The sequence below is a fragment of the Mya arenaria genome, chromosome 2, assembly GCF_026914265.1.
Source record: "Mya arenaria isolate MELC-2E11 chromosome 2, ASM2691426v1".
Lineage (NCBI taxonomy): Eukaryota > Metazoa > Mollusca > Bivalvia > Myida > Myidae > Mya > Mya arenaria.
The window spans coordinates 47,385,878-47,397,350 of NC_069123.1; the positions used below are offsets into that span (position 1 = coordinate 47,385,878).

Here is an 11,473-nt window from a genome sequence, read left to right on the forward strand (position 1 = left end):
CGGTAAATAAATGGTCCCACAGAGGTACTCTCAATATTTAAGCGTAAACAAGGGTGTAATGAAAGGTGACCGGTAAAACAATGGTCCTACAGAGGTACTCACAATATTTTAGCGTAAACAAGGTGTTATAAAGGTGACCGGTAAATAAATGGTCCCACAGAGGTACTCTCAATATTTAAGCGTAAACAAGGGTGTAATAAAAGGTGACCGGTAAAACAATGGTCCAACAGAGGTACTCACAATATTTTAGCGTAAACAAGGGTGTAATAAAAGGTGACCGGTAAAAAAATGGTCCTACAGAGGTACTCTCAATATTTCAGCGTAAACAAGGGTGTAATAAAAGGTGACCGGTAAAACTGACCGGTAAAACAATGGTCCAATAAAGCTTACTCAAGGATCTGAGAGTATACAAATGTTAGGTAAAATCTGACTTGTAAAACAATGGTCCTTCAGATCTACATCTAGTATTTGAGCATAAATACGCGAGTGGTATAATGTGACCGGTGAAACAATAAATCCTCAAAGCTACATCAAGTACTTTGGAATAAAGACGTGCATGGTATAATGTGACTGGTGATACAATGATCCTTCAAATCCACATCCCGTACTTTAGCAAAGATGTATGGGTTGTAAAGTGTAACTTGTAAAACAATGATCCCTAAAAGCTACATCCAGTATTTAAGCGTACAGAAGCACGTGGTATAATGTGACCAGTAAAACACTGGTCCCTCAAATCTACATCCAGTATTTAAGCGTAAATAAGCGAGTGGTATAATGTGACCGGTAAAACAATGGTCCCTCAAATCTACATCCAGTATTTAAGCGTAAATAAGCGAGTGGTATAATGTGACCGGTAAAACAATGGTCCCTCAAATCTACATCCAGTACTTGAGCATAAATAAGCGAGTGGTTAAATGTGACCGGTAAAACAATGGTCCCTTAACATTGCCAATAACAAGAACTCTACTTTCGTTTTTGCATAAATGTTGTGCCTGAGTTTGACTTGTAGTAGAATTCGTTATATTTTATAACCGTACTGTATCTTTAATTTAAAGATGAATTAAAAGAGTAAGATCTAGCTATTCCATGGGAAGACGAACCAGATATGACTTTTTTTGGGGAGGCAAGGGAAGAAAAAAAATATGACATAAGATCCGAATATTGATTTTTTTACATGATGTTTAGCTTTTTTTGTAATTTATTATAGTACTGTAGAACAAATCTAACCAAAAGATCTAAACCTATTATAATGGGGAATTACCAAACTTATTTAAAAAAGAGGCTTAAAATCAAGGTTTAGGCTGATGTAACTGAATACTGTTTGTAACATTGCGACAGGCAAAAATTGGGTGCGACAGGTAAACTTTCAGTGTTTACCTGTCGCAATGTCCTGTGAAGAAGAAAAAGTTTTCGCGTTGTCTGTAATGTGACCGGTAAAACAATGGTCCCTCAAATCTACATCAAGTTCTTGAGCATAAATAAGCGAGTGGTATAATGTGACCAGTAAAACACTGGTCCCTCAAATCTACATCCAGTTCTTGAGCATAAATGAGCTAGTGGTATAATGTGACCGGTGAAACAATGGTCCCTCAAATCTACATCCAGTATTTAAGCGTAAATAAGCGAGTGGTATAATGTGACTGGTAAAACAATGGTCCCTCAAATCTACTTCCTGTACTTGAGCATAAATAAGCGAGTGGTATAATGTGACCGGTAAAACAATGGTCCCTCAAATCTACATCCAGTACTTTAGCATACATAAGCGAGTGGTATAATGTGACCGGTAAGACAATGGTCCCTCAAATCTACATCCAGTATTTAAGCGTAAATAAGCGAGTGGTATAATGTGACCGGTAAAACAATGGTCCCTCAAATCGAAATCCAGTTCTTTAGCATAAATAAGCGAGTGGTATAATGTGACCGGTAAAACAATGGTCCCTCAAATCTACATCCAGTACTTGAGCATAAATAAGCGAGTGGTATAATGTGACCGGTAAAACAATGGTCCCTCAAATCTACATCCAGTATTTAAGCGTAAATAAGCGAGTGGTATAATGTGACTGGTAAAACAATGGCCCCTCAAATCTACATCCAGTACTTGAGCATAAATAAGCGAGTGGTATAATGTGACCGGTAAAACAATGGTCCCTCAAATCTACATCCAGTATTTAAGCGTAAATAAGCGAGTGGTATAATGTGACCGGTAAAACAATGGTCCCTCAAATCTACATCCAGTATTTAAGCGTAAATAAGCGAGTGGTATAATGTGACCGGTAAAACAATGGTCCCTCAAATCTACATCCAGTATTTAAGCGTAAATAAGCGAGTGGTATAATGTGACCGGTAAAACAATGGTCCCTCAAATCTACATCCAGTATTTAAGCGTAAATAAGCGAGTGGAATAATGTGAAGGGTAAACAATGGTCCCTCAAATCTACATCCAGTTCTTGAGCATAAATAAGCGAGTGGTATAATGTGACCGGTAAACAATGGTCCCTCAAATCTACATCCAGTATTTAAGCGTAAATAAGCGAGTGGTATAATGTGACTGGTAAACAATGGTCCCTCAAATTTACATCCAGTTCTTGAGCATAAATAAGCGAGTGGTATAATGTGACCGGTAAAACAATGGTCCCTCAAATTTACATCCAGTTCTTGAGCATAAATGAGCTAGTGGTATAATGTGACCGGTGAAACAATGGTCCCTCAAATCTACATCCAGTATTTAAGCGTAAATAAGCGAGTGGTATAATGTGACTGGTAAAACAATGGTCCCTCAAATCTACATCCAGTATTTAAGCGTAAATAAGCGAGTGGTATAATGTGACTGGTAAACAATGGTCCCTCAAATTTACATCCAGTATTTAAGCGTACATAAGCGGTGTAATGTGAATGGTAAAACAACCTTGTGTATTGTATGATGTATAATGTGATTAAATATGTGGGGGGAGTAGGTGGTGTACATGTTTCCAGAGATTATTCCAAGGTGGTAAGTACCATTTCTCCAACAAGTATTGAAATAATCTGCATCATACTATTTTATATATAATTCGTGTTTGCAACCATGTGATTCATTGGCTGACTGTTAGGCTTTGACTCTTAGATCACGGTGAAATTATGCTTTACTTGTATCTATGTGTGTAAAGAGAACAACACATGACAATGTATTGTTAAATTGCAAGCGTGATTTGGCTCTGAAGTATTTTTGGACAAAGAATTCATGTGATATAAATCAAAGGATTTAAACACTTCACATTTTCAATATGCAGCAGAAACAACAACAACAACAATACCAGCAGCAGCAACAACAACAACAACAACAACAACAACCACCACCATAATTCTATTAATATATATATAGACATTACATGTGACGCAACAAGATACTGTGTCCATATGATATATTTGTATGTACATGTCTGTGTTCTATACTCATTCATTGTTACAAAGCAGAACAAATGCTTTGAAACAATTTTTACCCCGAAATAAGGTATTTTCTGACATGGCTATTATGATGAAAAATTATCACTTTTAACCAAATAAGCAGTGTAACTAGATAAAATTATCATTTTAAATAAAAGTATGAATAGTTAAAGCATTGGGTTTTACCATCTCGGACTCGTGTGCATTTATACATGCAACTTATTTCCAAATATCTGGGATAGTAAAACGTTTGTTCCCTGTGTGTAAGACCTTTCAAGCCAGCCGTCCGTGTGCTTTCCATCTTAACAGAAAAGTTAATTAGCACTCCAATAGTAGCCATGATCATGATTTTATTACTCAAATGTATAATATTGTCAGTGTTACTTAATAAGTATAGAGCGACATGAAAAACAAAGCAAAATCACATCAGAAGTGCAGCACAAGGAAACAACGATACAATTTCAATGGCCTTGCTTGACCATTATATACATTAGAAATCACGCGATACATAAAGCAGACAATCCACGAGAACCTCGTGCTTTTCTTGAGCTCCTGTTTCAAGAGGCCCTTATTTCAAGTTTAACTTCTGTCAACATATTTGAAACAACAATGATACTTGAATTTATTGCTTTGATTTAGTTTACAAAACCTATATCCCTTTTCTCATAAAGTGTGTCTTTATCCATTTGCTCATACAGTGAACCTCATCCCGTTTTTCATACAGTGAACCCTTTTCCCGTTTCTCATACGTGAACATTTTTCCCGTTTCTACTACAGTGAACCTTTTTCCCGTTTCTCATACAGTGAACCTCATCCCGTTTTTAATACAGTGAACCTTTTCCCCGTTTCTCATACGTTAACTTTTTTCCCGTTTCTCATACAGTGAACATTTTCCCGTTTCTAATACAGTGAACCTTTTCCCCGTTAATCATACAGTGAACCTTTTCCCCGTTTCTCATACAGTGAATCTAAATCCCGTTTCTCGTACAGTGAACCTATATTCCGTTTCGCATACATTGAACCTTTATCCCGTTTCTCATACAGTGAATCTAAATCCCGTTTCTCGTACAGTGAACCTATATTCCGTTTCTCATACAGTGAAACCTTTTCCCGTTTCTCATACAGTGAACCCCTTTCCCGTTTCTCATACAGTGAACCCCTTTCCCGTTCCTCATACAGTGAACCCCTTTCCCGTTCCTCATACAGTGAACCCCTTTCCCGTTTCTCATACAGTGAACCCCTTTCCCGTTCCTCATACAGTGAACCTTTATCCCGTTTCTCATACAGTGAACCTTTATCCCGTTCCTCATACAGTGAACCCCTTTTCACGTTTCTCATACAGTGAACCCCTTTCCCGTTCCTCATACAGTGAACCCCTTTCACGTTTCTCATACAGTGAACCCCTTTCCCGTTTCTAATACAGTGAACCCCTTTTCCCGTTTCTCATACAGTGAATCTAAATCCCGTTTCTCGTACAGTGAACCCCTTTTCCCGTTTCTCATACAGTGAATCTAAATCCCGTTTCTCGTACAGTGAACCTATATTCCGTTTCTCATACAGTGAACCCTTTTCCCGTTTCTCATACAGTGAACCCCTTTCCCGTTTCTCATACAGTGAACCCCTTTCCCGTTCCTCATACAGTGAACCCCTTTCCCGTTCCTCATACAGTGAACCCCTTTCCCGTTCCTCATACAGTGAACCCCTTTCCCGTTCCTCATACAGTGAACCTTTATCCCGTTTCTCATACAGTGAACCTTTATCCCGTTCCTCATACAGTGAACCCTTTTCACGTTTCTCATACAGTGAACCCCTTTCCCGTTTCTCATACAGTGAACCCCTTTCCCGTTTCTCATACAGTGAACCCCTTTCCCGTTTCTCATACAGTGAACCCCTTTCCCGTTTCTCATACAGTGAACCCCTTTCCCGTTCCTCATACAGTGAACCCCTTTCCCGTTTCTCATACAGTGAACCCCTTTCCCGTTTCTCATACAGTGAACCCCTTTCCCGTTCCTCATACAGTGAACCCCTTTCCCGTTCCTCATACAGTGAACCCCTTTCCCGTTTTTCATACAGTGAACCCCTTTCCCGTTTCTCATACAGTGAACCCCTTTTCACGTTTCTCATACAGTGAACCCCTTTCCCGTTTCTCATACAGTGAACCCCTTTCCCGTTCCTCATACAGTGAACCCCTTTCCCGTTCCTCATACAGTGAACCCCTTTCCCGTTTCTCATACAGTGAACCCCTTTCCCGTTCCTCATACAGTGAACCCCTTTCCCGTTTCTCATACAGTGAACCCCTTTCCCGTTTCTCATACAGTGAACCCCTTTCCCGTTTCTCATACAGTGAACCCCTTTCCCGTTTCTCATACAGTGAACCCCTTTCCCGTTTCTCATACAGTGAACCCCTTTCCCGTTTCTCATACAGTGAACCCCTTTCCCGTTCCTCATACAGTGAACCCCTTTCCCGTTTCTCATACAGTGAACCCCTTTCCCGTTTCTCATACAGTGAACCCCTTTCCCGTTCCTCATACAGTGAACCTTTATCCCGTTTCTCATACAGTGAACCCCTTTCCCGTTTCTCATACAGTGAACCCCTTTCCCGTTCCTCATACAGTGAACCTTTATCCCGTTTCTCATACAGTGAACCCCTTTCCCGTTTCTCATACAGTGAACCCCTTTCCCGTTTCTCATACAGTGAACCCCTTTCCCGTTCCTCATACAGTGAACCTTTATCCCGTTTCTCATACAGTGAACCTTTATCCCGTTTCTCATACAGTGAACCTTGATCCCGTTCCTCATACAGTGAACCTTGATCCCGTTTCTCACACAGTGAACCTGTTATAAGGTTGTCTGTTTTTCGAAACGAAAATACTATTGTTCTAGTTCATTTTTATATATGTGATTGTATTGATGTTTTATCATTCCATTAGGAGAAAGTCTTGTAGAAACAAAGATATATGAATGATGGCCGTGTAATTTGTAGCAAAATGGTTGCCAATAATTTTGGAAGTTGTTAATCACTTGAGATTAAGACCAACACCAAGTGTCTTTGGTGTGTGTGACTGTGGTTCTACAGTAAGCCCAATTAACATGCCACGTACTATTGTTATTCTTATACTTAGTACTTAGTAACAAGGTGCAAATGCCATTTATTAAATAATCAAAATCTATTTGACGAAGCCACGTTAAATTTTAAAATGAAGTCCAATAGTAAGAAGAACAAGCCATGTGTCTGGCCGGGCCTCCCCTCCCGCCGCAATGTCCACATCATGGTTATATAAGGCCCCTCTAGCTCGTCCATACCACAGCCGGACACAACAAAGTGATAATGAGGTGGATTCTTGCTTTCGTACTGCTGGGATACCTTGGTCAAGGTAAGTTTCGTTTGTGTATGTTATTTTTTTTTGAGGTTGTAAACGAGAAATCATAACTAGGGAATCATCATTTATGTATACATAGTGAAATATATGACGATGGTTATTGTAATTTGTACCCTGCGAAATCCAATAGGTATCGCATCCTATATTGTTTATGAACGTCCTTCTCGCAGCGAATGGCAGAAGCGCGGGTGTTGCACGACGGGGCGTCCCGGTAAAAGCCCGACGGGCGGATACACCTAATATGGTTCCTGGGCCTCCGTCGCCAATGCCCTCGGGACCTAGCAAGTTCTGGACATCGGAAAACGCGTGAGTTAAGACTATTTATTTTCTACCCTATAAGTGCTCTGTTTAATTTCCGTTTGTAAATGGTAGCTCTTGGTGCTTGACCTTGGTGTAAAATGTCAAGGCTCTCATCATCAATCAATAAATTTGTTTTACTGCGTTAAAACCAGTTTTAAGCAGAATTTACTGATTATTTCCTTAAATATTTTATCGCCGCCTTGGCGTCCTTATGTTCAACTGTCCACGTGTGCGCGGCATGCTTAATGGTTTGTTTCGTCCCTTATTCAACTAAAGTAACGTCCCTTGTAGCATGCTCGACCCCGCGTTCGAGGACCTACAGAACCGCTTCCTGTTTCCCGGCTACAATTTCCTGTACATGCTCATAGAACGCGGCTACCACGGGGAATACAAGGGGTTTCAACCGACTGGTAAGTACCATTTTATTTATTAAATACATAATTATTGTAGGTTTATATTGCATTTACAGTAGTATGCACAAACACATTTACAGTCGTGCTTGCTGAATTGTTCGTGCAATTGCATCCTGCCTATATCTTGCATATATCTTAATTACAATTTCGATGAACAAAACGAAACTGCAGACATACAGCTCGGTTATAAACTTTCGAGTAAGGAAGACGCATACCACACACACACACTGCTTTTTATTTCTATTTCAGAATACTTCACCTACAAGGGCTGTGACATAGACATGAACGAGTTCCCGGAGCAGTTGGGGCGGCTCATGGAGATTTCTGGGGACCCCACGGTGCCGGCGTACTACGGAACCCGCCGCATGCTGGAGGCTGCTTTTCCCCAGCGCTGGAACTGCCCGTCCACGATCATAGACACCGCAGTACTTAGTAAGCCAGTTATTGACCAAACAGCATTTCTAAACCTCTTATACTCCCAAGCTTTCAAGGGGACTCTTTTCCTGTTCACTTTTGTTTTCACCTAATTTTCGTGTTAGCCCTACTTACAATGTGTACTAAAATGCCTTGGAATGCAGGCACATGCATTGAATATTTTTTTATTCAGGGCTTTCGTTTAACACTTCTTAATCGTCCTAATCAGGAAATCCTCAAATGTTGCACATGAACATCGCCGGAACCTTTTCATTGTAAGACCAAATCCGAAAAAAAAAACAAATACGCATGACAAAATCGGTTATGTCGTCTTCACATGCATGTCGTCATTGGTAACTTCTGTATTAGAATCACGCTTCATTTAACACGGCTCAAAATGGATTTCCTACCATTTTGGTCCCTAGCTCGACTGAGAAACTGACTAGCATATGATTCTGTCTTGGCATTCTTTAGAATTCGTTGATGTATTGCTTGTAAATGCAGCAACATGTAAAATTGTATACAACACTTCAGAATACACGTGGATCACGTACAGAGAGCGACTATCATCTGGGGACTTGTACAACTGGCTCGTCGACAAGATTTCCAAGCTCAACCCCGCTTTTGCAGACAGTGACGTCATCTATGACGTGACCAATTACGCCACCAGCCGCATGTTCGAAGCAGTCTTCAATGAGTCGATGCATTTCATCCGAACTATGGGAATGCAGGGTACGTTATACATTTTAAAATTGCTAAGGTACAAACTGAGCAGAACACTTTAATGAACACCGTATACCTCTTAATATGTTGATCGAATAATTCGTGCATATTTTGTACTGATTCATGGCATATGTTACTTCTTTCCTGTTTTTCACTGGTTGCTTCTGTTGCAGACGTTGCGTGGTTCCAGGAGAGCGTTTACTATAACCTCGTAGACTTCTTCACCCACTGGAACGACCCCTCCCTCGGGTATCACCATGGCTACCTTGCCGACCTAGATATTGTGATGCGCGACTCTTTCTGGTGCCCGGACATGTACTCCGCCCGCGAGATCTACACTCGCGTCATGGAACGGTTCAAGTACCAGTAAGTAACTACCTTTGTTGCAACAAAAGTAGTTCCTCAACCATAATTGATATTACCAGTCTCATCTGGGTATCCATATGTCAACTTCGTCAAAGGCAACCATAATTTAAAGCGATTATGATCTACCAACTGCCATATACCTCTTACATTTACCGATCATCTCGTCCCCACCTCAGGTTCGAGGACTACGAAAACAGCACGATGTGCACGTTCCTGATGGACCTCTTCGGCCGCGACATTATGGGGGTTATCACCAAGTACGAGCAGACCGCACAGTACGACAGGCGCCGCGGCATTGTCAACGACCTCAACAAAAACATCGACATGGCGGTTTGTACATGAAACTGCTTAAATGAGCATCTTTTTATTCATATTAACATTGAACTAAGAGGATGTTCACTATATTTAAATAATTATCGGATATCGCCAACATAAATGTAACTTGTTATTATGTACCAACGATAAGTAACTGCATTATAATATTTGTCAACTGATCTCTGGACTTCTGAATGCATGTTTACCCATTTGTAATGAACCCTGATGCGATGTTCTCATAGCATGTGACATTGTTTAGAATCACATTATTACTAAAGTTGCTTTCTTCTGAGTTATTTAAAAATATTATTGAGCATGTACAGTTTATACCACTGGTATAATATTAGTCACCTTTTATAGTCTTCAACATAATAAATCATCGCCGTCTGCTTTCCCGTATTTGCAGGTGATGTGGGAGATCTGTGGTGAGGCGAAGCGGGAAATTGATTATATTCTCGACGAGTTCGTCAAGGTTGAAGCCATGTTCAACGGCATGTCCAGGGACGAAATGGTCCGCTTGTTTCGACCCGTTCTAGGTACAATTTGTCTTTAACTGACGCGATGTTTAAGCATTTATAAACCGATGCTTATTAACAATATTCTGAAAATGAGGCCTCCGATGTTCTTGTCGCTCTTGATGTCCCGCTTGTCATCGCCCGCTAAACAACTGTAGAGAATTGGTTACTATTGTGCATCATAAACTGCAAGGCCAGGATTTTTCGTGAAAATTGTGCGCTGAAATTTGACATTTCGCATGACTGCATTGAAACGGTTATATCGAAATCTTATTTTTACGATTAAAAAACACTAATTTCAAATTCATTTAAAAACCTCAAATATGTTCTCCTCCATATTTGATTGAAAACGAAATACAAGGTAAAAATCGGAACAAGCTGAACGAGCAATTCTGTATGCGAAACCACGAGACTAATATTGTTAAATAAATCTACACATAAACTGATTGGAAATACCTATTTCCAGACCGAGTATAACGCCATGTTCGAGTCCAATATATTGTCTGAGCTATTTATAAATGAGTACTTATAAGGGTAGGTAATCCAGAGTTGTATTTACATAGTGATATGTAGCCATGTAAACACAGAATTTCTTTACCTAAAGCATGTTCTTCAAGTTAAGTTTTAGCTGTCAAATAAATTTAATTCAATTAGTAACACTGCATGGTCTTGACCATTCATGAAATTCTGATCAAAAGTCAATGACGTCAATACCGCGGCAGTACAAAGCGTACCCTTGATTTTCTTTACTTAACCATGCCAATGGTTTCATACGTTATAAAACAATTATTTTCCCAATATACGTGGACGAAGAAGAGTTTTCCATTTTAAATCCTTCGTTTGAGGATTGGAACAATTCCCGTTTTGAATATCTATTCAAGACTATTACATATACAAGCAATAAAATATCAAGACTTACTTCTCTTCAATTGTCTTGTTATAAAACATAATTACCGAACGTCTTCATGTTTCAGACGACGTCGAGTGGGCTCGGCTAGAGAAAGCTATGGAAATGCTTGGGATGATGTTTTACTAAAGCTCGGGCCCAAACGTGTTCCCTCCCAGATATCCGGTAAGCTCAGTTATCAAACATCCAAACACGTATCCGCACGTCACATACTGGGCTTTCCACGTTTATATCATAAATGCATGTTAAAAACACTTACTTAGATATGTTCTCGTTACTCCTAAAAATCGATTAAAAAGTTAATTCTGCTTAACACAAAAATTGATTAACCTTATAATTGGAACTTATTTTATTCAGATTGCCGTTACACGTAAGCTACAACTGGGTTGCCATTGCTACAGGTCAATTCGTTATGTTTTTGTTATGTGCTGTTTTGGAGAAATAAATATTTTGTATACATCTGTTTTTATCTCAATTGCTGCTCCCAAACCTTTTTCATAATTGACAGGTCATTTGACACAAAACTTAGTAGTGCGGCCGGCAATGCCGAACAACATCTTACCTTCTTGCTTTTACATTTCCAAATAAGACGTATCTAGGAAAACGGTTGTAGTTGTATTATTTTAATTGACATTGTTTTGCCATTGTAAATGTAAATGTAAGGATGATACCACATCAGCAACTAAAAGTTAAACTGCCTGCTTCAAATAGCATATG

The 11,473-nt window shown here is 39.6% G+C and overlaps 2 protein-coding genes across 2 annotated transcripts; one reads left to right on the plus strand and one right to left on the minus strand.

The window, feature by feature from the left end:
- Positions 1 to 4,866: 4,866 nt before the first annotated feature.
- Positions 4,867 to 6,691, minus strand: LOC128215273 (caldesmon-like). Its single transcript, XM_052921982.1, has 3 exons — positions 6,649 to 6,691; positions 5,577 to 6,258; positions 4,867 to 5,530 (listed from the first exon to the last, which is right to left on the minus strand). The coding sequence occupies exons 1-3, from the start codon at positions 6,689 to 6,691 to the stop codon at positions 4,867 to 4,869; spliced, it is 1,389 nt and encodes a 462-aa protein (XP_052777942.1).
- A 56-nt stretch (positions 6,692 to 6,747) lies between these two features.
- On the plus strand, positions 6,748 to 11,213 carry LOC128245827 (uncharacterized). The gene is made up of 10 exons (XM_052964055.1): positions 6,748 to 6,797; positions 6,974 to 7,109; positions 7,395 to 7,513; positions 7,766 to 7,948; positions 8,465 to 8,662; positions 8,827 to 9,019; positions 9,196 to 9,349; positions 9,741 to 9,870; positions 10,824 to 10,921; positions 11,114 to 11,213. Exons 1-9 carry the CDS (start codon positions 6,752 to 6,754, stop codon positions 10,883 to 10,885), a joined length of 1,221 nt encoding a protein of 406 aa, XP_052820015.1. The 5' UTR covers positions 6,748 to 6,751; the 3' UTR covers positions 10,886 to 10,921; positions 11,114 to 11,213.
- Positions 11,214 to 11,473: the final 260 nt, after the last annotated feature.